Source organism: Diabrotica virgifera, chromosome 6 (assembly GCF_917563875.1).
Source record: "Diabrotica virgifera virgifera chromosome 6, PGI_DIABVI_V3a".
Taxonomy (NCBI): domain Eukaryota; kingdom Metazoa; phylum Arthropoda; class Insecta; order Coleoptera; family Chrysomelidae; genus Diabrotica; species Diabrotica virgifera.
The window spans coordinates 206,073,679-206,099,982 of NC_065448.1; the positions used below are offsets into that span (position 1 = coordinate 206,073,679).

Here is a 26,304-nt window from a genome sequence, read left to right on the forward strand (position 1 = left end):
ATATTTAGCAAAATATTGGAATTAAGACTAAATAATATAATGGAACAAACAACAGGGGATTATCAAGGAGGTTTCAGGAAAGGCAGGTCAACTATAGACCAAATATTTACAGTAAGGCAAACGCTGGAAAAATTCTACGAGCGGAATACCGAACTACATCATCTATTTGTAGATTTCAAACAAGCGTATGACTCAATAATTAGAAAGGAATTATATAGCGCAATGCAAGAGTTAAATGTACCAAAAAAACTAATCAGATTAGTAAAACTATGCCTAACCAACACCAAAGCAAAAGTAAGGATCCAAAATCAACTGTCCGATGAATTTAACATTAATGAACGTCTAACACAAGGGGATGCACTGTCAACAACACTTTTTAATCTTGCGTTGGAACAAGTAATCAGGAAAACTCCTATAGATAGGGATGGTACAATATTTACAAAGCTCAATCAGATCGTTGCCTACGCAGATGATATAGACATAATCAGCTGGACATTAAAAGACCTAGAAAAAATTTATACATATTTTAAAGAAGCGGCACAGACTATGGGTCTAGAAGTTAATGTCTCAAAGACAAAGTACATGATAACAACTCGGGAAAAAGTACAAACGAAAGGCAACATATCTCTGAGCGGGCAAATATTTGAAAGAGTGGACCGTTTCAAATATTTAGGATCAACAATAACAGAAGGAAATAAAAACAGTGATGAGGTAACAGCAAGAATTTCGCTTGGAAACAAATGCTTCTACAGCCTACAAAATATCATAAAGTCAAAATCAGTATCGATTAATTCAAAAGTAAAAATATACACAACAATAATGAGACCTGTAGTAATGTATGCATCAGAAACATGGGCCTTGACTAGTGAACAAGAGGAACAACTTCTTAGATGGGAAAGAAAAATCTTAAGGAAAATATATGGACCTATACAGGAGAATGGAGAATGGCGTATAAGAATGAACCACGAAATAAACAGAGTGTTTAACAGACCTACTATCACAAAAGAAATACGAAGTAAACGACTGAGTTGGTTAGGACACGTAGAAAGGATGGATGATAAGAGAAATACAAAAAAAGTACTTAGAAAAGAATTAAATGGGAAAAGACCGAGAGGTAGGCCTAGAAAGAGATGGATTGATGGTATTAACCAGGATTTGAAAGACCTAGGAATACGAGAATGGGAAAAACAAGCAAAGGAAAGAAAAACATGGGCAGCTATAGTCAAACAAGCAAAGCACACATAACGCCGAAAAGACCTCCTCAAAAAAAGAAACAAGAAAGTAATATTTTAGATAAATATCATTTAGAACTTTTGAGGAGTTATGCGTGTGGCTGGCCTCCACACCATGTAAAACTTTAGAGCCTAGAAACCCCAACGGGCGACCATGGCCCTCCATGGGCTGTCAGCGGTCACCGATGATGATGATGATGACATAAATATCAATTGTTAAGTATATAATATCGTAAAAAATACTGATCATATCATCAAGAGACTTATTTTTAAACAAATTATCCCAATTAAATTGAGAAAGAAAACTTGTAACATCTAGGACGTTCATCGCATGGAAATCTCTATAAAAAGCGTCACCAGTCAGTCCAGGGTTGTTAACACATGATTCACACTTACATTCAAAAGATATAGGTGAATGATGAATATCCAAAGGAAGTAGGACTATCTCTGCTGTTGATATCTTAGCTTCGCCATCGTCCATGAAAATCAGATCCAGCAAATTGTTGTGTGCATTTTTAACGGAGTTGACTTGATAAAGTTTATGGTATGAGCATGAAGCTGAAAGAATCTGTATGGATTCAACTTCACGAGGTGAAGCTCCTGTCAAAGGGGTACCCACCGAAGACATTCCATCCTTGGACCAGTTACAGTAAGGAAGGTTAAAGTTCCCCAGGATACAAAGCTTCTGATCCGGATTTTCATCCGATAGTTTCTCCACATTCTCCGTAAACTCCCAATATTTCTCTGGTCACTTCGTGGTGGAAAATAAGCAGTACCAATGATGATCTTATTGCTTCCAACTTCAATTTTAACAAACAAATGTTCAATACTGTTACTTGCTAACAAAGCTGTGCTAGATATTGTTTTACGGACAGCTATAAGCCCCCACCTCCACGAGAAAAAATGCTTGTTGATAAAGATCTATCCTTTCGGTGGATGTTTTAGTCAAATATTTGTAGTTCAGAATTGTTAATATCACTAGTCAACCATGTTTTATTTAGCACTATAATGTCACATTGTGAGTATGATATATTCTCATAGAGTAGATTGAGTTTTGTTCACAGAACTCTGACGTTCTGAAAATAAACAGGTATTGACGAAAGTGGCTTGAACCTTTAATTCTGTTGATTTTCTATGTTTTTTGTGAGCAATTTTGGTATACCATTTACATATTTTATAATGAGATTTGGTTCACCATTACGTTGCCTTTCTTTAAGTTCTGTTTTCAGAGAATTATTATAATATTAATTATTAATTTAGTTAGATTAAATTAAATTAAATATTAATTTAGTTAGATTTATAAAAGCACAGAAGCTGAGATGGCTGGGACACATGGAGAGAAGGAAAAAACAACCTACTGATTAAGGTCACCAGATGGTGACCTGAAAATGAATGACTAAGGGGAAGACCCGGAGAGAGATGGGAGGGCCAAGTCTTGGGGGGTCATCAAAATCCGGAAAGTGAGAAACTGGAGGGAACTATGCACATATCAAAATGAGAGGAAAAAAATTGTAACGAATGCCAAGTCATACAACGAACTTTGACAATACACAAGAAAAATGTGGAGTGATTCACCACAATAAGCGAATCAGAGAACTCTAAAACATGACCAATTTGTTGTGTAACAAAAAGAAATATGTGAGTATTAAAATACTTTAAATTTTTCGCACTTCCAAATAAAATAAAAAAGTAATCTCTATATCTTATAATAGTATTCTTGGAACATAATAAGTTGCAATTCATTCGAAATATTAATGGGAGTCAAAATGAACATACTATTCTTTAAAACTCACCTCCTCTAGCCATATAACAAAATGATATTCTGCCTGTTTCTGGCCATTCATATGGAGCAACATTTTTCATAAAATTCTCCATTGTTAATACCTTATGAAATTTTTGCAAAGGATCCACTTTAAAATATGTATCAAAAGGCACTTGGATAGATTTGGATTCACCATATCTGTATTCAACCCATGGGGGAAGAACTAAGGTCCTATTTAAGCCATGAGCAAAACTTAAAGCTCCTAAAAAGTGATCTGCCTGATTTCCAAAACGTCCTAAAATTTGCTTGAATAAATATAAATTAAGGGATACTTTATGGTAAAATATTTACCCATGCAAGGACAGTACAAAATATAACCAAGAGGATCAAATTCTGTTGTTTCTAACAATGTACATAATGCTAAAAAAATAAATAGTTTCAGATAATTATTCTGAAATTCAAACATATTTATTTTTCACAAAACCGATTAGCCGGTTTGATTTGATTACAATAATAATTCTTCTTTTTGCTTTTTTGCTTAAATTGACGTTCAGATGTCAGTGTACTGACTGTCACTGTCATCAGCACCAGTACGTCATCAGTGTCATCTGTCATCGTGATCTGGCATGGCATATTTTTTTATTATTTTTATTATTTTCTATATTGCTAGAATCTAGATGTAGATATTTTTCTGTTATTTACTTTATTTGCTATGGAAGTTAAAGTTCAAATTAAGAGAGACTTTGATGAATATGATCAAAATTGTACCCAGATTGGGTTATCCACGTCAATAGATATGGACAACTTGAAAAATGAACCAGAGGAAGAACTTTTAGGTAAGAACAGAAAAACCAACTCATATTATTTTTACTAAAATCACTTACTCTAATCGGTGAATTAAGGTACATAATACTAAGTTTCTTATATATTTAAATATAATTGTAATGATATAGAATTAATTTTTAATCAATAAACTTTTCTGCACATGTGTCTGTGTGATTGAGGATTATTGGCTTCCGAGTGAATGTAATGTGCATTCCCATCGTACCTTTATGGTATTATTTTGTATTTTTTTGATACAGAAACTCTAAAAGAGTGCTCCTTGTATAGGTTCTCGTTTATTAGGTAGGAATACATTCATAATCCTGCTCTAGCTTTACAAATAGATAAAGTCTATTCATTTTACAGATTCCCAACTGTAAACAAACTCGCATGGAAGCTAAACAGGGTCGTCCTGAAGTGTATCTTAAAAACCAACACGCTACCTACAATTTGAATTTGCAGGCTGACCAGTTTGGACCTGTAAAATGAGAATCCGCCTCGTTTAGGGTAATAAATTACATTTAACAGCCTCTTGACGAATGAGACAGTGAATAGGAACACATGTGTTTGTTTATAGTTGGGAATTTCAATGTGGTTTAGATACACTGGTTCTAAAGAGTAACAAGTCTGAATTTTAGTGATTTGGAGTTAAGTATTGGAAAGTGCTTCAATAACCAATATTTATGAGTTCTAAAGGGTAACGTTACCCTATGTCACACATGTATTTTGTCATAAAATGGTAATTATTTTAGTTCCAAAGTGTAACAATTTAAGTTGTTACCCTGTTTTCTCATAATTAATGATTTTTGACTTGTGAGCTTTAGAACTGGTGTCTTGATATAATTAGTTGATATTAACACATTTGCGAACACATCATCATATTCACAGCCATGTCCCTTTATAAGTGTCTGCATATGCAGTCATGTCCACAAACATGTTAAATGATGAAATAACCAAAATACCCAAAATCACTACCTAATCAAACCATATAACCTAATCCAATTATTAGAATCAGAAGATTATAACTTTTATCAAATTTTGTACAAGCATATTTTCTGTATTAGTTTAAGATTATAACCTTTGATTTTCCCTATGGTTAAAACCCTAAGTCTATCGGAGGTACTGTCTCATCTAAATGCTTTGATCAACCTGGAGTGTCTACTAACCACTTTACACAATGCAGGTAATTGCACAATTTCTTGCTGCAATATAAATTGCGTTGTGTCATACAGAAATTGCACAGAAAAGTTGTTGCAATTTGTTGAATCAATAAGTTTCAGGTAAATAGAACCTGCACTATTTTTATGCAATTTTTTCTGCAATTTGGTTGTATTATTTTTAGTATGTTTTTAATGCTATACCCCATTCCATGAATATACGACCCTCTTGAATTATCGCGACAATGAATATTTTACTGTGCAAAATATGAAGAACGAAAGTAAATTGCAAATTATATTGTTGCTTATTGGAGTAATTATTAGAGCAAAATACTTTCGTACTCTTATTTTGAACACTAAAATATTCATTGTCGCGATAATCCAAAATATTCATATATTCTTGGAATACACCATACAATGTTTGTGTATTTACTTTTCTGTCAACGATTAAAAGCTTCTGATGACATTGACATTGTGTCATTCTCAATTTTAAAGTCACACTTTGCTTGATATACTTGATTGTTGACCAGTTTTGTTCAGATGGATAATCATAAGATTGTTCTTGGGACATCTGCAATACTGCTCGCTGCAGTGGCTATAAAACTGCGACAAGATAAATCTAACATGAAAACACAGCTTTGTTGGGTTAGACAGTGGCTAGCAAATAGAGATACCACTAAAGGGAATTTAAACCGTGTAGAGGAGTATAATGAACCGTCTATATATTTAAATTACTTAAGGATGGATAAAAATTTTTGAGAGTTTCTCTCTGTTAAGGGGATCAGTACAAAGTTTCGGCTCCAATGCTATTTAAATGGGATTTATTTTCTTCGAATCATGAGAAAACTAATAAGTATTTTTGAAAAATTTCAACGGAGAATGAAAGATTACATTCTTACTGAGGGTAGAAAGTCCCTGAAAACTTGTATAATGTTTATTTTAATAAGATCATCATCGACAACCCTTTTTGGGTCCTGGCTTGTTCTAGGATTTTCCACCATTCTGTTCTGTTCTTTGCTTTGTTCTTCCAGTGGGTAATCTCAAGTGTTTTCATATCTTGTTTCACTTGTTCCATGTATCTAAGTTTGGGTCTTCCCTTTGACCTTCTCCCTACTGGTGTTTGCCTCATTATATGTTTTGGTGTTTCGGTCTCCAACATCCGTTCAACATGGCCCATTCAACGCAGGCGTCTGATCTTTATGGATGTTATGACGTCGGGTTCGTTGAACTTATGACGCCATACGTCATTTTCTTTCACGCCCTTATATATGTGTCTGAGGATTTTTCGTTCAAATGTACAAATATACCTAATAAGTTCTCATCGCTTTTTGACAGTGTCCATGTCTCTGATCCATATATAAGGACCGGTTTTATCAGGGTTTTGTATATTTTGCATTTGGTTTTTCTGGTGATGAAAATCTCCCATTTTAATAAGATACAGGGGTGAAAAACTAAGAGAAAATGTAGTGTGATTTTTAATTTCAAATATCTCATTCAAAAGAAACTTTTTATTTATTCTAAGAGACTTTCGGACCTCAATAATAATTTAGTCTTTCATTATGCGTTTAAATTTTTTTTTAAAATATATTAGTTTTTTCAGGATTGAAAAAAATGGACACCATGTCCATACGCTAACTTTGCCATACAACGCACTGAGTAGCATAGAATATGGTGACAAGGCAGTGACAATTTTAAATATTTGACATGGCATCGAAATAATTTGAGTTGTTGATTAAATAATATTGATAGTTTATTTTAGATCTGGATCCCGCGTATGAAAAAAAAGTTGATTAATAGCAAGCTGAAAATTTGTTAATAGCTTTAAAATGTCTAGTCGGATAAACTTTGATACATGGGAACAGGGGCAGTTTTAATTGTGGAGCAGGTTAAAAATTTGGAACGGCCAGACCATGAAAATGGCTTATTTATTTTGTCCAACAGAACAGACTTAAACTCTCCGAATAGAGATTAAACTCTCATGCAAAAATCAGACTGCTATTTATCACCTGTCATAATTCCTGTCATTTGACATATTCTACATGTTCCACTCATTAAAACGCCCATTTGGTGATAAATAGCAGTCTGATTTTTGCATGAGAGTTTAATCTCTGTTCGGAGAGTTTAAGTCTGTTCTGTCGGACAAAATACATGTGCCGTTTTCGTGGTCTGACCGTTCCAAATTTTTAACCTGTTCCACAATTAAAACTTCCCTGTTCCAGTGTTCCCATATATCAAAGTTTGTCCGACTAGACACCCTTAAGCTATTAACAAATTTTCAGCTTGCTATTAATCAACTTTTTTTCATATGGAGGATCCAGACCTATTGATAAATAATTGATTTAAGATGTGAATGTTGTTCTGAAGCTATTTTCTTGTGGCATTTTTATAATCAAGTATATTCAAATGGGAAATAAGCCACAATTTTACCTAAAAATGATTTTATTAACGTTTCGACGCCCAAGTCGGGTGTCGTTGTCAAAATACAAAATAATACTAAATAAACAAAAATGTTGTTGCTTAGTAAAAAATTCTTCTAATAATTTATTTAATCTGACTCATTTATATCGGCAATTCAGACACGTATTATACATTTTAAAGTAGACGACTTTAAAATGATATTGCCAATATTGATGAGTTGCGGATATAGATAGATATAAAATATAGATAGTAAAATTGTGGCTTATTTCCCATTTGAATATACTTGATTAAGATGTGAACTTAATAAAAAGTTATTTATTGTTTATTATTTATGGAAGATCCAAGCAGAGAATACCCCAGGATATATTCTGTGATCCAAGTATTTTGTTGTTCAAAATTGCAAGCGTTCCATAGTAACCATATATTATTAAAAAATAACTTTAGCACTTTTCCTCTTTTCTCGATTGAGTATTAGTTTTTGTTGTACAGTATATAAATTATTACAATCACTGAATACATAGTGAAAAAAATATCATATTAATTAACTGAATTAATAATTTAAACAATTATACAATAACAGTTATCACACACTTTTCCCATTCCCACAAAACAGACACACTTTTCCCATTCCCTTAGGCAAAAAGTATTCAGCTACTACCTTGACATATTTTGACGTTTGTTAGTGCCAGTCGAAACGAAAAAAAGCTAATGTCTAAAGGTGGGAAACTATTGTAAGTGGTCATGTTTTATAGGTTTATGCCGATAATTTGTCACCTCTACAAGTTTTATCTCTTTTTATTTCACAACGTATTATGTTGACCATCTTTTGTGCTATTTTGCCGGTTATTAGCGCGCTGTGATATATACGGAATATCGTTATTGATACATAAAAAATTAACATTTATTAGATGAAATTAGTTTGGGATCAGGCCCGCCGAGAGGGCGGTATATTTTACCGGGCCCCGGCCATGTAAGGAGCCCGGCGTCGACCAGACCAAAGACGTAATTTTTCCCGTTTTTTTTTGCGTCCATAATCCTGTATAATTAATACTCGACTTTAATATGATGGATATGAAACAAACCAAGACACGTTAAATGCTACTAGGAGCACTCCCGAATCATAATTTACAATGTATATACATTGTAAATCCCAAATCATGATTTCCAAAGTTTATACATTTTAAATTATGATTCGGGAGTGCTTCTAGTAGCATTTAACGTGTCTTGATTTGTTTAATTCTACTGCATCTTGATTGTAAATTTAGTATAGAAGATTTACAAAAAATCAGAAATTCATGGTCTTCCATTGTTGAAGAATGTAAATTAGTTGCCGGCAGATGAGCGGCAAGATTTAATGCGGCAAATGAAGTTCATTCGCTATTTAACATTGATATATTGCGCGAATTTTATAAAGAAGACGTTAACGAAGAATTGATAGATAAAATTTTTCATTTGAGAGCGATATACAAGAATAATATTGGTTAATCTGAACTTTCTCCAATATATTTACTTAATAAAATTAAACATCTCAAATTGGAATCATTATTTTTTTCTAACGTCGTTATTAAGAATATTTGCCCATTACCGGTGACAGTCGCAGAAGCGGAAATATTCTTTAGTTGTATTTCTCTCAAAAAAATGCATGAGATCTATACTGAAACGAGATCGGTAAACTGGCCCAGCAATTTTGTGCATTGAGAATGATTTAGTAAAATCATGCGATTTTTCGAAAATTATAGACATTTTGCCAATCAGAAAACTCGAAAAGCACCCAGAATTACCCAGATCTGGTCAACAGAAAGCACATGCTCCTAATAATCCCCAGTACATCGTCCTTTTTGTAAGATGATTACAAAAGTCTTAAAAATGTTCTTAACTGCTTCGTTTGAGCGAGTCTACCACTTTCTGAGAAATTTTTAGAGTGCAGGTTGGACGCGTTTCCGCGTCCCGCGTTATTAACATATTTACATTGTCGGACTAACGAAGCGCGGCTGTAAATTTGTCGGACAAGAGGTCGACAATCTTTATTAATTAAATATAAGTACAGTTGAGTCCCTGAATCTTTACTCGTGCGTCATCATTTAAAGCATACGAAATAAGTCGATGATAAGTCGGAAATTGAAATTTACTAAACGCAACAGCAAGTCACTTGCTGTTGCGTTTAGTAAATTTCAATTTCCGACTTATTTCGTATGTTTCAAATGATGACGCACGGATAAAGATTCAGGGACTCAACTGTAATTTTCAATTTAAAGTACTTTTATTTAATTAATAAAGATTGTCGATCTCTTATCCGACAAATTTACAGCCGCGTTTCGTTAGTTCGACAACGTAAATATGTTAATAAAGCGGGACGCGGAAATTCGTCCAATCTGCACTATGAAAATTTTCAGAAAGTGGTAGACTCGCTTAAACTAAGCAATTAAGACCATTTTTAATACTTTTGTAATCATCTTCCAAAAAGGACGATGTACCGTGGACTATAATCAATACCTATTCATATCATGGACTATCATTTTAACATGCCTGTCATTTTATCGTGTTATACATTGTTTATTCGCTGTGCCTATAGGTACACGCTAATTTGTACGCAAATCAAAAAGTTAGATACACGCGAAAGAAACGTCATCAAGCCAGTGATGTCATTACTTAGCGTGCGCTGTAACTGTATTTTTGGTACACGCTAGATTTCCGACCTTTTAGTATGTTTAGTGTTTGTTTGATAGACAAATATTTGTGATTAAGGGAAGGGAAACAGAATTATTAAGATGCCTCAAACTTAATTGTAAGAAATCGATGTGTATTAAAAATAAATATTCAGGTTAGCAAAATATACATTTAGTTGACATTACGTGTACAAAATACTGTTAAAATAATTGTTATACGTAAGATAATTATTATTGTCAAAGCCGAGAAAATTATTTATTAATTCATTTTCCTTTTAATCCAATAACGGTTTGATCTGCACCACTTTTATTTTAATTTTGGGCGGTAATACTATTTCACTTATTGGCGGTGTGCAAGTACTTGGAAGGGATACGCGAAACGATCGTGCGCGAATAGCGGAGAAATATTGCAACTTTCTTAAATAATTCATATTGTCAATTGAAATTGTCAAATTGACGTACATTTCATACCTATTGTCATTGAAGGAGAAAAAATATATATTGCTCCACAATATTGATATGATATGCAATTATTATATAAAGGTAAATTTAATTATTTGTATTTTGCTTGCAGTACTGCATTTTAATAACTAATTTTATTTACTACATACAATTGTTTACGTTTGAATAACATAACCTAAATCTTATTTTTCTTCTTAATATTTTTTTGGACTATGGCCTTGACAATTATCCAGTAACCAGGACCATATAATTGGCCAATATAATTAAAAGTGCGAATAAAAATGCAGAGCGTAGAAACCAGGTGTCGCTTTTCCGAACTTGCACGGTCCCAATACATATAACTAAAAATACTATATTAATTTATAGCGATTACAAATAAAACGTATCTATAAAACGTATCTATAAAAACTTTATTTTCATTTTTTTTTGTTGCTTTCCCTAGTTAAAACTGAATATCCACGCCCACTTTTGATTTTTTGCCAACTTTCTGGAAAAATTTCCTCTTTACTCTTTTTGTAATGGTAGGGGAGCCCTAGCGGGGATTTTTGCAGTTACTCGAGCGGGTCAGATTATTACATGGGGAGAAACCTTGTACCCTGAAAATGCACCTCTACCATATATTGGCTCTTAATGCAGGGGAGTTCGTTAAGGGGGGGGGGCCGAAAAAAAATATATCCTTAGAAAAACTCGAAATCGTCAGATTAAGATAAGGTAAGTTAAGTACATGCAAAACAGTGTATATTTAAAAAATCTGACGATTTAAGCGGGGCGTAAGGAAATGAGTGAGTCCCAAAGTTTCACAAGAAAAAAGCGAATATTTCGCAAAATGAATGACAGATCAAAAAACTAAAAAATATGTACTCAATATTTTTCAAAATCTATTGAATAATACCAAACACGACTTCCCACGGAGAGTGGTAGGGGGTAAATTTAATATTTTAAATACGAATCCCGCGATATTTCGTGAAATTAACATCAGATCAAAAAACTGAAAATACTCTTATTCAATATTTTTGAAAAATCTATCGAATGGCACCAAACACGACCCCCAACGAAGGGGGTGGGGGTTACTTTAAAATCTTAAATGGGAGCCCCCATTTTTTATTGAAGATTTGGATTCCTTACGTAAAAATATTATTAAAAATATTTTATTCGAGACATTTTTTCGAATTATGGATAGATGGCGCTATTATCTAAAAAAGCGATTGTTGGAAATGGAAAATTAAATTAAAAATGGAAAGTCTTCACTAAAATAGAAAACTTTACTTAACTTTTCTTGGTTTTGGACCTACTCTTCACAACCCAATAGGTCCCCAAAGCGCTCGAGTGACTGCACATTTAGCATACTTTGCTCCCCTACCATAACTGAAACGAATTCCCCTTCGTTACGTCTGACACTCATTGTACGTAGCACAGCATACACGCGGCACAAGTTAGCATGTACCAAACATACAGTCACAGTGCACGCTAAATAATGACTTCACTGGCTTGATGACGTTTGACTGGCGTGTATTTAACTTTTTCATTGGCTTACAAATTAGCGTCTACTTAAAAACACCGCTTTGTTTATTAGATTTATTTCTTCTATAGTAAAATCTGTTTAAATAACTTTTATTTTAGGTTGTCCTGAGGACGAGAAAAAACTGACACTTATAAAAACAACAGAACAATCATCTCCTAAGGAACGATATGTGATTCAAAACCATGACGATAGTACACTGAATAATAATATAAAAATTCAAACTGGACGAGGACGTTACGGATGTAAAATTTGTTTTAAGCAATTTATCACACCAAGTTCTTTGAAAATACATTTGAGAGTGCACACTGGAGAAAAACCTTATGAGTGTGAAATTTGTTCGAAGCAGTTTTCTCAGAAAAGTAGTCTGAAAAGTCATTTGAGAATACATACTGGAGAAAAAGCTTACGAGTGTGAAGTTTGTTGTAAGCAATTTTCTCTTAAACAGTTTTTAAATAATCATTTGCGTATTCACACTGGAGAAAAACCGTATAAGTGTGAAATTTGTTTTAAGCAATTTGCTCAAGCAGGTAATTTGACCGACCATTTGAGAGGGCACACTGGGGAAAAACCTTACAAGTGTGAAATTTGCTTTAAGCAGTTTAGACAAAGAGGAAATTTGAAAGTACATTTGAGGGTGCACACTAAAGAAACTCCTTACAAGTGTGAAATTTGTTTGAAACTGTTTTCTCATGAAAGTTATTTGAAAATTCATTCGCGGCTTCACACTGGACAGAAACCTTACAAGTGTGAGATTTGTTTTAAGCAGTTTTCTCAAACAACTAACTTGAAATCTCATATGATGACACACACTGGAGAGAAACCTCATAAGTGTGAAGTTTGTTTTAAGGAGTTTACTCAGGCAAATAATTTGATAACACATTTGAGAGTGCACACTAGAGAATTGCCTTACAAGTGTGAAGTTTGCTTCAAAAATTTTTCTAACCAAAGTTATTTGAAAGTTCATATGCGTGTTCACTCTGGAGAGAAACCTCATACGTGTGATATTTGTTCAAAGCAGTTTTCTCAAACAGCTCACTTGAAAGCTCATTTGAGAACACACACTGGACAAAAACCTCACAATTGCGATATTTGTTTTAAGCAGTTTGCTCAAAGAGGTCAATTGAAGACACATTCGAGATTGCACACTGGAGAAAAACCTTATAAGTGTGAGATCTGTTTTAAGGAGTTTGCTCAGGCATTTAATTTGAAAACACATTTGAGACTGCACACTAAAGAAACTCCTTACAAGTGTGAAATTTGCCTCAAAACTTTTTCTCAGCATAGTCACCTGAAAGTCCACATGCGTGTTCACTCTGGAGAGAAACCTTATACGTGTGATATTTGTTGTAAGCAGTTTTCCCAAACAAGTCAATTGAAAATACATATGAGGACCCACACTGGGGAAAAACCTCACAAGTGTGAAATTTGTTTTAAGCAGTTTGCTATCAAAGTGAGTTTACAAATACATTTGGGAAAACATACCGGGAAAAAGCCTTTAAAAGTGTGATATTTGTTTTAAGCAGTTTTCTCAAAGAAGTCAACTGAAAACTCATTTGATAACACACTCTGGACAGAAAGCACATGTGATGAGATACACTAAAGAAACGCCTTAGAAGTGTGATATTTGTTTTAAGCAGTTTTCTAAAAAAAGTTTGGTTCAAATGAGAGTTTATAAGAAGGGTTATATTAACAGACAATATAATAAATAAGTTTATAACACTCTTACTACGACTTCTTCTTTAATTTTCCACTGCTCGTATTTTTACAGACGTGGGCCAGTTCGCTCGCGTTTTGAGATTCGTGAACGATTAAACTTCTGCGTGGGCAAGGATGGAATTAGGATATTATTGGACAAGGTTGGCTTAAGACGTATTAAAAATTAAGGGTTGTAATTACGGAATGAATACAGTAAAAATTATAATAATATTTTTTACATGTGAAAAATTGAACGACAATTACATTTGGCAAGACATACCGGGAAAAAGCCTTTTAAAGAGTGGTGTTTGTTTTAACCCGGCGTTGGTACACTGAGGTGTCACATACCCCAGATTAAGAGGCTATAATCGTGGAAAACGCGAAATTGTTCTCAGAACTTTGAAAACTTATTTGAAAATACACACAGTCGGAAAAATGAAAGAATACCCATGAACGATCACATCAATCATATATTTTGTATTTGCTGTTTTTTTTCATAAATAACAAACGAGAGAGATAAATTATTAATAATCTGGATAATATGTGATTGATGTGATCTTTCATTTTTCCGACTGTACATACTGAAGAAAAAGCTTATGAGTGTGAAGTTTGTTTTAAGCAATTTTCTCTTAACCAGTTTTTACATAATCATTTGCGTATTCACACTGGAGAAAAACCTTAAGTGTGAAATTTGTTTTAAGCAGTTTAGGCAGAGGAAATTTGAAAGTACATTTGAGAGTGTACACTAGAGAATTGCCTACAAGTGTGAAGCTTGCTTCAAAAATTTTTCTAACCGAACTTATTTGAAAGTTCATATGCGTATTCACTCTGGAGAGAAACCTCATAAGTGTGAAATTTGTTTTAAGCAGTTTGCTATCAAAGTTAGTTTACAAATACATTTGGCAAAACATACTGGGGAAAAGCCTTTAAAAGTGTGATATTTATTTTAAGCAGTTTTCTCAAAGAAGTCAACTGAAAACACATTTGATAACACACTCTGGACAGAAAGCACATGTGATGAGACACACTGGAGAAACGCCTTAGAAGTGTGATATTTGTTTTAAGCAGTTTTCTCTATCTATCTATCTAATCAGCCCTAAACATCCATCCTTGGATATAGGCCTCCTCTTCCTTCTTCCATGCCTCTCTATCTTGGGCAATTTGCATCCATTTTGACCCAGTGTGTTTCTTCAGGTCATCCGACCATCGCATCTGTGGCCTTCCCCTTTTTCGTTTGTGGTTCCAGGGTCTCCAATGTATAAGCATCTTAGTCCATCTGTCATCCTTCTGCCGTAGGGTGTGTCCGGCGAACTTCCATTTAAGCTTTGCTACTTCGGTAGAGACATCTTTCACTTTTGTTTTGTTACGGATCCATTCGTTTCTTTTCCTGTCTGATAGTTTAATGTTCAGCATTTGTCTTTCCATGGCTCTTTCTGTCTTTGCTATTTTTTCCATATTCTCTTTTGTAAACGTCCATGTCTGAGAGCCATATATTAAAACAGGGAGTATACATTGATTGAAGACTCTTGATTTTAGGTATTGCGGGTATTTTCTGTTCTTTAGAATGTAAGACAGTTTTCCGAATGATGCCCAGGCCAATCTTATTCTTCTCTTTATTTCTTCAGTCTGATTTTCTTTATTTAATCTAGTGATTTGTCGTAGATATATATACTCTTTTACTTGTTCTATTCTTGTTTGTGCCACTGTAATTACTATAGTTCTTCTTGTTGATTGGTCATGATTTTTGTTTTACTGTAATTCATCTTCAGTCCTATCTTTGTCGATTCTCTTTCTAGTTCTTCCATCATTATCTGTAATTCAGTTTTCTAAAAAAGTTAATTTACAATTTGTATGAATAAGCATGTACATATGCGAAATTACATAAACATTTATTTTAGGTAAGGTTTAGTTCAAATGGGAGTTTATAAGAAGGGTTATATTAACAGACAATATAATAAATAAGTTTATAACACTCTTACTACGACTTCTTCTTTAATTTTCCACGGCTCGCATTTTTACACACGTGGACCAGTTCGGCGGTTTGCTCGCGTTTTGAGATTCGTGAACGATTAACCTTTATTCGGGGATTCACGAGTACTTTTAAAGTAAAGAGCGTTTGTTTCACGTTACTGGAACCCAGATAGAAATGTCCAAAATGATAATATTGTTGTGACGCACGATGTAACACGACTGGTCTGTACGCTGTGAGTAATAGCACCAAAGAGCGCGAATATTACTAATCACAATGTTCGTTTTCGTATTGAGATTTAGCCCAAAAGAAAGGCTCACTTATTTTTCCCTTTAAGCGAAAAAGAATGTGGTGAGGATTTTCCCGTGTGCCGGTGACAATCATACCCTCAGGCGAGCAGTTCTAGAAGAGAGTTTTATCTCTCACAAATGTCCAAGTGTTGTTGTCTGCGTGGGCAAGGATGGAATTAGGATATTATTGGACAAGGTTGGCTTAAGACGTATTAAAAATTAAGGGTTGTAATTACGGAATGAATACAGTAAATAACAGAAATATGGAATGAAACACTAAAAAAATATGGAATGACAATTAATAAAAATAAAACAAAAGTTATGGTTATGGGGAAAAGGAACAAGAAAAGATAAAGAAGACAGGAAACAGAAATTAATAATATAATTCAAAAAACAATGAACCTATACCATGCAATGAGCAATAAATTCATAAATAAATAAGAAATAACATAAGAAAAACAAAAATTAATGTATTCAAGTCAATATATAGACCTGTATTAACTTTTGGTTGCGAGTCATGGGTACTAACAGAACGACAAAAGAGTAAAATACAGGCAGTAGAAATGAAATACCTTAGACGAGTTCGAGGAGTTACCAAAAGAGATAGACTACGGAACACTCAAATAAGAGAAGATTTGGAAATCGAGTCAACGTTAGAATTTATAGAGAGAAAGCAACTCAGTTGGTGGGGTCATCTTCAGAGAATAATGTTTCCATATTTATAAATTTAATTAACAATATTGTTTACTTTTTAATTTTATTCCCCTTTATAAAAAATACTTACATGTTAACATATTGTGTAAAAATCAAATCTACTAAATTACTAATTAGTTTAATTCCACAAGCTTTTCACCTATGGCTAAGTACGATTCTGGCATCTGTCAGATTCGTCAATAATTACATGAAATAAATCTCGACACACCCAATACAGTATATGACGTCATAATTAATGACGCACTGAAAAATGATCATGAGAACAAGAATACCAACATACTTAAAATTTAAAATCCACTTTAACTGATTATGAAACGGAGCGTTACAATCATTTTGAAAATTCTCCAAACCAATTATATGAAGATTTCCTTATTTAGATCTGGTATTTACCAGTTTCATTTCTCTGTCCATCTATTATCATCATCTACGTCCTGAATCTTATTTTCGGTAATGACATTGGGAAATTGTAACAAAATGTCTGAAAATTAATTTAGAAATGGGGTGAATACTATTAAAAAGCAAATTTTATTTTAGTGATAACAAAATATTGAAATATACCAAACATCTAATAAAAAACATTGCCTACTATAATTTTTTAAATAATATCAAAAATATACCAAAACAGTAGATATCTACTAAATGTGGCAACGCTGTTAAGGAGAATGATGCACTTCATTGCACTGGTCACATGACCTCTGTCATCCAATAAGAGGGTGCGTTCTAAAGTGGTTGGGATAGTCGGTCCAGGCCGTGTTTGGTCGGCGATTGGACTTCTCGGTTGTCTCATCCGTCTATGGTTGGTAATAAGGTATATTTTAAGTAATATTGGTAATGTTGTTTAATGCACCATTTTAGTTTTTTTGGGATGTAAAGAAAATAAAAACACAAAATATAAAAAATGCAGGCATTTTCTAATACCTTTAAAAGCACCATCAATACATTAAATTTATACAAAACATCTTTAACATAAATTCTGGCTTTTATATTAAAATTAGATTTTTTAAATTTACATATTTTTTGTTAAAAAGGTGATAAAAAATGAGCGCGTGTGTTTTTTAAAGGTGGAATATCCATATTTGACGGTAATCTGAGATGCGTTTATAAATTTCACATCAGGTAATTTTGTTTAAGTCCTTAATTTATGTATTTATATAAATTTAAATACCTGATATGATGTCAAAATAGTTAACCTTTTTATATAGGTAAAAAAAATAACCAGTCCGACTCTTTGAGCAACCATTGCACGCAGGCACTTTTTATAGTCGCTTCAGTTGTCTTATGCAACGCTTAAGGTTGCCTAGGCAACGTCAAGACAACTCAAAAATCGTCCACCGAATTAGTGCAGAATTGGGTCGTCTTCTAGGCAATAACAACGTTGTAACAAAACGTTGCCACGAGGTAGACAACGTTGTCGCGTCGACAAATTGCTACTTGGGATATGGATCAGACAAAACCGGTGAAAGAAATTTGGCAGGCAAAAACGCAAAGAAGAAAGGTAGACCACGACAAACCTGGGATAGAACACTAGGCAACATAATCGAGAAAAGGGGAACAACGTGGATAGAAGCAAGGACGCTGGCTAGGAATAAGAAGAAATGGGTCAAATTTGTACATAATATAAATGTATAGCAGTTATTAGTTAAATTTAAGATTGTTGTTTTTGTATTGTATTATAATGTAACATAATGTAATGTATTGTCCTCATCCTGTATTGTTGTAAGTTATACCTCATCATCATCAGTAGCTCGACAACCCTTTTTGGGTCCTGGCTTGTTGTACGATTTTCCGCCATTCTGTTCTGTTCCTTGCTTTGTTCTTCCAGTGGGTAATCTCAAGTGTTTTCAGATCTTGTTCCATGTATCTAAGTTTGGGTTTTCCCTTTGACCTTCTCCCTACTGGTGTTTGCTTCATTATGTGTTTTGGTGTTTCGGTCTCCAACATCCGTTCAACATGGCCCATCCAGCGCAGACGTCCGATCTTTATGGATGTTATGACGTCGGGTTCGTTGTATGCTGCGTACAGTTCAAAATTATATCTTCTGCGCATACATCATTTTCTTTCACCCCCTTATATATGTGTCTAAGGATTTTTCGTTCAAACGTACCTAATAAGTTCTCATCGCTTTTCGTCAGTGTCCATGTCTCTGATCCATATATAAGGACCGGTTTTATCAGGGTTTTGTATATTTTGGAAGTTATACCTGTCGTGTCTAAATATGTGTCCAAGATAAGATGTTTTACGTCTCTTGACGATTTATGTGAGTTCACGTTCTCTATTACACATGTACTGAGTTATTTATTATTTATAAGATCTTTACAGAAACTGTATTTTAGTTTTCATGAGCTAAGAAATTTACATGATTTATAATGCAAATGGGCTGAAGAAGAAGAAGATTGTGTACATGTTTTGAAGCAGTCGTAACCCGTTAGAAATTGGATGAAAAAATATGTATTGCTACATTTTATATTGTACCATTCACTTGTGTTGTGTATTAGAAGTCTTCCATGATCCATCTTCCTTTAAAATAGTTTTTCCTTTATATCCACCACACATAAAGAAGGTTCTATTTAATTTTAATTTTCTGCCTGACCTACATTGCTTAGCCTCTTCCTCTCTGGTATAAATATGATCTTCTTGTGATTAGCAAGTGGGTGATTTTTACAAGCATGGAAACCATTAAAAAAGAAAATAATTTATTAAAATAGCCACCGTGGTACATAATGGGCACGCTGCAGTTTCTCAACTGTTAGTACAGTCGGTAACACAGTCTACGAGAAGTGCACGGTAAATTGAAGGTGTATTTACAAAAAAAGATTATGTATGTCTTTGTACTCACTTTATAATGCTCAAAAAATTACGTTTTTTTTAATTCTCTTATCAAAGACACGCGTGAAGTTAGGCGTATTAATGACAGTTGAGAAACTGTAGGCGACCCGTACGTAATATAGAAACAATAGATGCTAATATACAGTGAGAACGTAAAGGTTGGAATAAATTTATTTTTTCATGAATGGGCGATTTTGGAAATAAATCCCGAAACATGTCTATTTTTATTTTTAAATTTTGTCTTTTTGTCATATATATCATACTATTGACGTCATTCATCTGGCTGTGATGACGTAATCAATTATTCTTTTTAATGAGAATAGGGGTCGTGTGCTAGTTCATTTGAAAGGTTAGTTAATTCTCTATATGTATAGTAATATTAACATTAACATAATTAAAAGTCTAAGTTTTCAGTCTAATGGCATATAAAGCAACATAATGCTACTCTACATCCCACCAGAATGAAAACAATGGGAACCTTCTCTGGTTACACCTCCGAGGCTGTAGTTTCGTGTTGCAAGGACATTGAAAATGGTTATTCATTTTTGATTTACTTTACTTTGTTTGGAGTACAAAGGGAACTATTCTCGTTGGAACTTTACCGCGCTGAGCAGATGGGACGTGAATTATATATTGTAAAATTCCCTCATCTTCCTTAGTCTCAGTATCCGTATGGCTTGCAAATTGTAGAAGCCTCGGAGGTGTAACCAGAGAAGGTTCCCATTGTTTTCATTCTGCTGGGATGTAGAGTAGCATTATGTTGCTTTATATGCCATTAGACTGAAAACTTAGACTTTTGATAGCAGTTGCCGCTAGGGCATCTATGCCATTTCGTTCGTTGCGATCCGTGACTGCACGCCGGGGTTTGTTTTGGCTGGATCAGGGAGAGCAGCATATGTGCCTCCTGATGAGAGACTAATAAGTTTCGAAACCGGTAGAGGTGCTTGCGGCACTCTCTGATTGGACTAGAATATCGCGCGGCTGCAGTTTCGTGTTGCAACGACATTGAAAATGGTTATTCATTTTTGATTAACATAATTATTTATACAGAGTGCACAAAAATTTTGTTTTTAATTAAATGAATTGACACAAAAAAGAAGAATTAATTTAATTCAAAATACATTTTCCTGCTGTCGTAAAACAAAAAACAATATTTATTTCACAAATAAACATTACTTTTCGCTTAAGGAGGGGGTATGGTTTGAAATCAACGTATCAAGTACATTTTTGTGAATTTTTTTCGAAGCTATGGTACAAATATTTTATTTTTAAATTAAATAAGCACATTAAGTACAATTCAAAGAATGCTTAGAAAAAAATCCAATCCAAAATATTGGAAAATAAGCCATTGGTGACAAATTTTGACAGGCAGCTCACAAAAGAATGGATTTTGCGGTGGACATCAGAACTCGTCACTCGATCATACGAAACAAAAAATTCAAAAAGATTTAATAAGCTTATGAGTTTCACGAGGTCACAACGTCGAGTTTTTTTATTTTTAATGATTTTTGAATTTTTGGTATCACTCAGAAATCAAAAAAATGAAATTTTTGGTAAAAATTTTGCGAAAATCAACAGACTTATTATTGTTGAACAACAAATAAGCAAAAAAAGTAAAATATCTCGACGTTGTTACCTCATGAAATGTCTAAAGAAAATATGTGCAAAATATCAGGTAGATCGGCCCAGTAGTTTTTCAGTTACAATGTCCACCGCATTTGAAAAAGCAGTTTTGAGAAAAATGCGTTTAAAGTTTTGACAACTGCATCTTAATCTTCTTATTTGTCTGCCAAATCGTAAAGTTATGCACATTGGAATATGTTTTTTAAATCGAGGAGTAATCTACAAAAGATAAGGCGAACAGTTGTTTAACGTTTCTCACTATGCTCAAGCGTGCTGGCGCGAAGTCGCGGCAACGCGAGTCGAGGTAGGGATATTCAACACCCTGTATCTCTGGTAATTTTACTCCGATTATTTTGAAATTTTCAGAGAGTATTCTTGGAAGTATGCACTTTTATTTGAAATAATAAAAAAAAATTAAATATTTCAAACCATACCCCCCCCCCCCCCCTTAAATTAAATGTTCAAACCACCAAGCGGCAGGTGGGTGGCAGCTTTAACATTGAATTTAAGCGAAAAACAATATTTATTTGTCAAAACATTTTTTCCTGTTTTCTGACAGCAGTAAAATTTATTTTGAATTAAATATATACATTCTTCTTTTTGTCTCAATTTAATTTAAAAAATTTGTTTTTGGACACACTGTATAAATAATTATGTTAATGTTTATATTGCTGAAAAAATAATTGATAAACCTTTCAAATGAACTAACACAAGACCCTATTCGCATTTAAAAAAATTATCGATTACGTCATCACGCCCAGATGGATGACGTCACTAGTATGATATATATGCCAAAAAATATAATTTAAAAATAAAAATCGACCATTTTCGTGATTTATTTCTGAGCTCGACCAATTTCGGGATTTATTTCCGAAATCGGCCGTTTATGAACAAATGAATTTATTCCAACCTTTACGTGCTCACTGTATATTCTGTACAATAAAAAACAGATACAAAACTTAAAAAACACAACACATTTTTTTCTTAAAAATAAACTTGGATTGAACTAGAAAATATGAACAAATGTCTTTTGATATAAGTAGATTTTTGTTTTCTTACTTGTAGGCTATTGATTATGTACTTTAGAAAGGAACTGCAACGTTACCGAGGTTTTATTATTTCATATGGTCAATGGACCTCTAAATATGAAAAAACCGCGGAGTGCTACCATTTAAAGAGGTGCGTTTTTGAGAAAGGGGTGAATTAGTCCCTAGGCACAGGGTGCACTAGGGTGAGTTCTATGCACTTTTGGTACAAACACGTCTACAGAAAAATTGTTCCAGGTTAAATTTATCTACTATCGAAATATCATCTTTTAAAGTCAGAAATATTTTTTTTACAAAAATAGATTCAAAAAAAGCAAAAAAAAACACGAAAGAAAGCAATTTTTTTTGTCCCATAACTTATTTCCACGGGAATATTGTAGGTATAGGCATTGCTAGCCACAGAAAAAAACTTCTATCCTTTCTCCTTAAAATGACGTGTGGTAGAAGTCCTTAGAATTTATATAAAATTAGGATAATTTCCGAAATACGATTTTTCAAAATTCGCCACTCACAGCATTTTTGGGTAATTTTCCCTAACATTGTTCTGTAACTTTTTTCTACGCAGTTTTAGGTATGTACAATATAATATCGTTGATTTAAATATTCATCAATGAACGGTAACATCCTAATATTTAGTAGGAAGAGAAGCCAATTGGCTTTAAAATGGTTTATTATAGAAGGTTGTATGACTATTTTTAAGCAATAAATGTTTTTTCAAAGTTTTATACTTTTAACGATTTTTGATAGATATGTTTTACGATTATGTATTTTTAAATTTCTCATTATAACTTTTTTCTTCTACATTTAGGTATATATACATTGCTAAATACAAAAAAAGCTTATTTTCTTTACTTTAAAATGGAGTATTGTAAAAAATTATAGGACTATTTTTAAACAAGATATGCTTTTTCAAAATGTGACATATACACACATGCTATATATGTCCCACTAAGTTGGAACCATATGGTAAACATTTTTATTATTAATTTTATGAAAAATATTATCTTTCATAAAATCCTCTGCATAGCCTAAAACCTAAGAAGCAATCATCAAATATCAAATTTTATCAATTGTATACGAGGTATGTTAAAAATACGAATTTCGCTCAAGAGTAAAGCACCTTTATATTTCACAATATGGAAAAGTATTATTAAGAAAAGTTATTTGGAACTAAAAATTATGTTCTAATATATGCAATTACATATATTCTAATTAAAAAAAAATTCTCAAATTACGGATACCCTTGGATACTTGTTTAAAAATAATCCTAGAATTTTTTACAATATGTACAATATACAAATATACACCATTCTCAAGTAAAGAAAATAAGCTTTCTTTTTTATTCCACAATGTATATACCTAAATGTACAAAAAAAACAGTTATAATGAGAAATTTAAAAAAATCATAAAAAAATCAAAAATCATTAAAAGTATAAAACTTTGAAAAACCATAACTTGCTTAAAAATATTCGTACATCGTACAACCTTACACAGTAGACCGGTAATTGACTTCTCTTCCTATTAAATGTACCATTGCATATACCTAGAAATGCGTAAAAAGAAGTTACGGAACAATGTTCGGGAAATAATAGGGAAAATGACCCAAAAATGCTGTGAGTGGCGAATTTTAAAAAATCGTATTTTGGAAATTATAAATCCTAAAGACATCTACCACACGTCATTTTAAGGAGAAAGGATAGAAATTTTTTTTCTGTGGCTAGCAATGCCTATACCTATATCCCCGTGGAAAAAAGTTATGGGGTAAAAAACAAAATTGCTTTTTTTCGTGTTTTTTTTGCTGTTTTTTTAATATATTTTTCTAAAAAAATATTTTTGACTTTAGAAGCTGATATTGCGATAGTAAATTTAATCTGGAACAATTTTTTCTGTAGACGTGTTTATATCAAAAGTGCACAGAAGTCACTCTAATGCACCCTGTGCCTAGAAGCTAATTCAACCCTTTCTCACAAACGCACCCCTTTATATGGTAGCACTCCGCGGTTTTTTCATATTTAGAGGTCCATTGACCATATAAAACAATAAAACCCCATTAACGTTGTAGTTCCTTTCGAAAGTACATAATCAATAGCCTATAAATAAAAGTTCAAATTTCTAAAACGAAATTAGATTTGAATTGGCCTCCACTTAAATCCCTTCTTTTAATCCTTGAATTTTAATCTGAGTCAAAGATTTCTGAGTTTTCTTCTTTTATTATACTAGATACTATTGGTTTATCTGTATTGTCTTCATCAATATCATTATCATCACTAACAGAATCATCATCAGACCCATCAGAACAAAAATCATCTGCAGTCTGCTCCCAAGCCAAGAGTATCTTGTGTTTTTCATCTTCGGGTATTGAATAGTTAGAATTCATAATGTCGGGTAAAATCTGCAAAAAAAATTAATTAACTCATAGAAAAAAAAATAATCAACAAAAAAATTATAGAGATTAAAAATATATAAATTTTTTATATTGTAGACTAAGCTCCCAGCATTCACTGAAAAGTGTACTAGTTACAAACCAGAACTATCGTGGTGACTCATTATGCCTGTGCGTATCGAGCTAGATCTATCAAGATTTTTCAACTAGTAACATGTGCATGTTACGAAAAACTATCTGGATTTTTCTTTAGTATTTTATGGGCAATTCTACAACGACTTAGAAGAAATGCTGAAAGCAATAAAAAAGCAACACATTAACATAATAATGGGCGATCTTAATGCCAAGGTCGGTCAAGGTAAGGTAGGAGAACATGTAGGAAACTATGGACTTAAAAACAGAAACGACAGAGGAGATCGATTGATTCAATTTTGCCAGAGCGAAGACTTCGTAATAACAAACACCCTTTTCAAATTACTTCCTAGGCGATTATATACATGGACATCTCCACAACATACCAAAGAAAAAATAGTGAGAAATCAAATAGACTACATTCTGATAGCAAGGAGGTATCGTAATGCTGTTAAATGTACTAAGACGTACCCAGGAGCTGATATAGGCTCAGATCATAACCCGGTAGTTACTGTGATAGAGGCGAGACCAAAAAAGATTAGGAGACCACACAGAAAGACACTAGATTTAGATAAACTTAGAAATAAAAATATACGACAAGAAACAGGAGAAGAAATAAATGAAAACCTCAGTTCAGTGCAACAACAAATTAATGATACGGATAACGTTAACCAAAAATTAAAGTACATAAATACAGCTATACAAACAGCAGGAAAGAAACATCTGACAAAAACAACAACAAAGAACAAGGGGTGGATGACACAGGACATACTAGACTTGATGGAACAAAGAAGAAAGATGAAGAATTACCTAGACAAATACAAAGAAATAAACAAACACATAAAAAAGAGAATAAAAGAAGCCAAAGAGGCGTGGATTAAAGAACAGTGTGAAGAAATGGAAACCTATGAGAAAAAGTATGATGCGTTCAATATGCACAAAAAAGTAAAAGAGATAACAGGAAGCATAAAGAAATGCGAAATAGGTAAACTTAAAGACAAAGATGGAAATCTTATTGTAGATCTAGAGAATAAAATAAAAAGATGGACAGAATACCTGAATGAATTATTTGAAGACGATAGAAACAACTTAACTCAGATAATCAATGCAACTGGGCCAGACATATTGAAAGAAGAAGTAGAATACGCAATAAGAAACGCTAAAAATGGAAAAGAAAACGACCTGATGAAATCCCTACAGAACTGCTGAAGCTTTTGAATGATAAATCCGTAACCATAATATTGCATATATTCAATACAATATACAGTACTGGTATAATACCGCAAGAATGGTTGCTGTCTACGTTTGTCACCATACCGAAGAAAACTAAGGCAATGCAATGTTCAGATCATCGAACAATCTCCTTGATGAGTCACCTGCTTAAAATATTTCTTAGAGTCATTCACAACCGAATCTATCAAAAACTAGACATCGATATTAACGATACACAGATGGGATTCAGAAAAGGATTAGGTACAAGGGATGCTCTCTTTGCCTTGAACGTTCTAACACAGAGATGCCTAGATGTTAACCAAGAGGTATACGCCTGCTTTATAGACTTTGAAAAGGCCTTTGACAAAGTACG

The 26,304-nt window shown here is 33.2% G+C and overlaps 3 protein-coding genes across 5 annotated transcripts in view; 1 reads left to right on the plus strand and 2 right to left on the minus strand.

Annotated features, from left to right (window-relative positions):
• LOC126887149 (GDP-fucose protein O-fucosyltransferase 1) overlaps nt 1–3,490 on the minus strand; it is a 34,488-nt gene extending 30,998 nt beyond the window's left edge. The window contains exons 1-2 of the mRNA XM_050654511.1: nt 3,346–3,490; nt 3,026–3,289 (exon numbers count right to left, since the gene is read on the minus strand). Coding sequence (XP_050510468.1) covers nt 3,026–3,289; nt 3,346–3,460 — 379 coding nt within the window. The 5' untranslated portion in view covers nt 3,461–3,490. The remainder of the gene's footprint in view (nt 1–3,025; nt 3,290–3,345) is intronic.
• A 119-nt stretch (nt 3,491–3,609) lies between these two features.
• The window catches only part of LOC126887148 (zinc finger protein 160-like), a 46,865-nt gene continuing 24,170 nt past the window's right edge, over nt 3,610–26,304 (plus strand). Inside the window, exons 1-2 of one of the 2 annotated variants that reach the window (XR_007698973.1) lie at nt 3,610–3,830; nt 12,140–12,463. Coding sequence is in view for 1 of the 2 variants with exons in the window: in XM_050654510.1 (XP_050510467.1) it covers nt 3,707–3,830; nt 12,140–13,548 (1,533 nt within the window). In the remaining variant the exon portion in view is untranslated. Of the gene's footprint in view, nt 3,831–12,139; nt 16,819–26,304 lie in introns of those variants that run through there. The other variant, XM_050654510.1, reaches the window with a different exon arrangement.
• The window catches only part of LOC126887155 (uncharacterized), a 37,776-nt gene continuing 30,857 nt past the window's right edge, over nt 19,386–26,304 (minus strand). For both annotated transcript variants that reach the window (XM_050654518.1, XM_050654517.1), the window contains exon 3: nt 19,386–24,596. In XM_050654518.1, the coding sequence (XP_050510475.1) occupies nt 24,378–24,596 (219 nt within the window). In that variant the 3' untranslated portion in view covers nt 19,386–24,377. The remainder of the gene's footprint in view (nt 24,597–26,304) is intronic.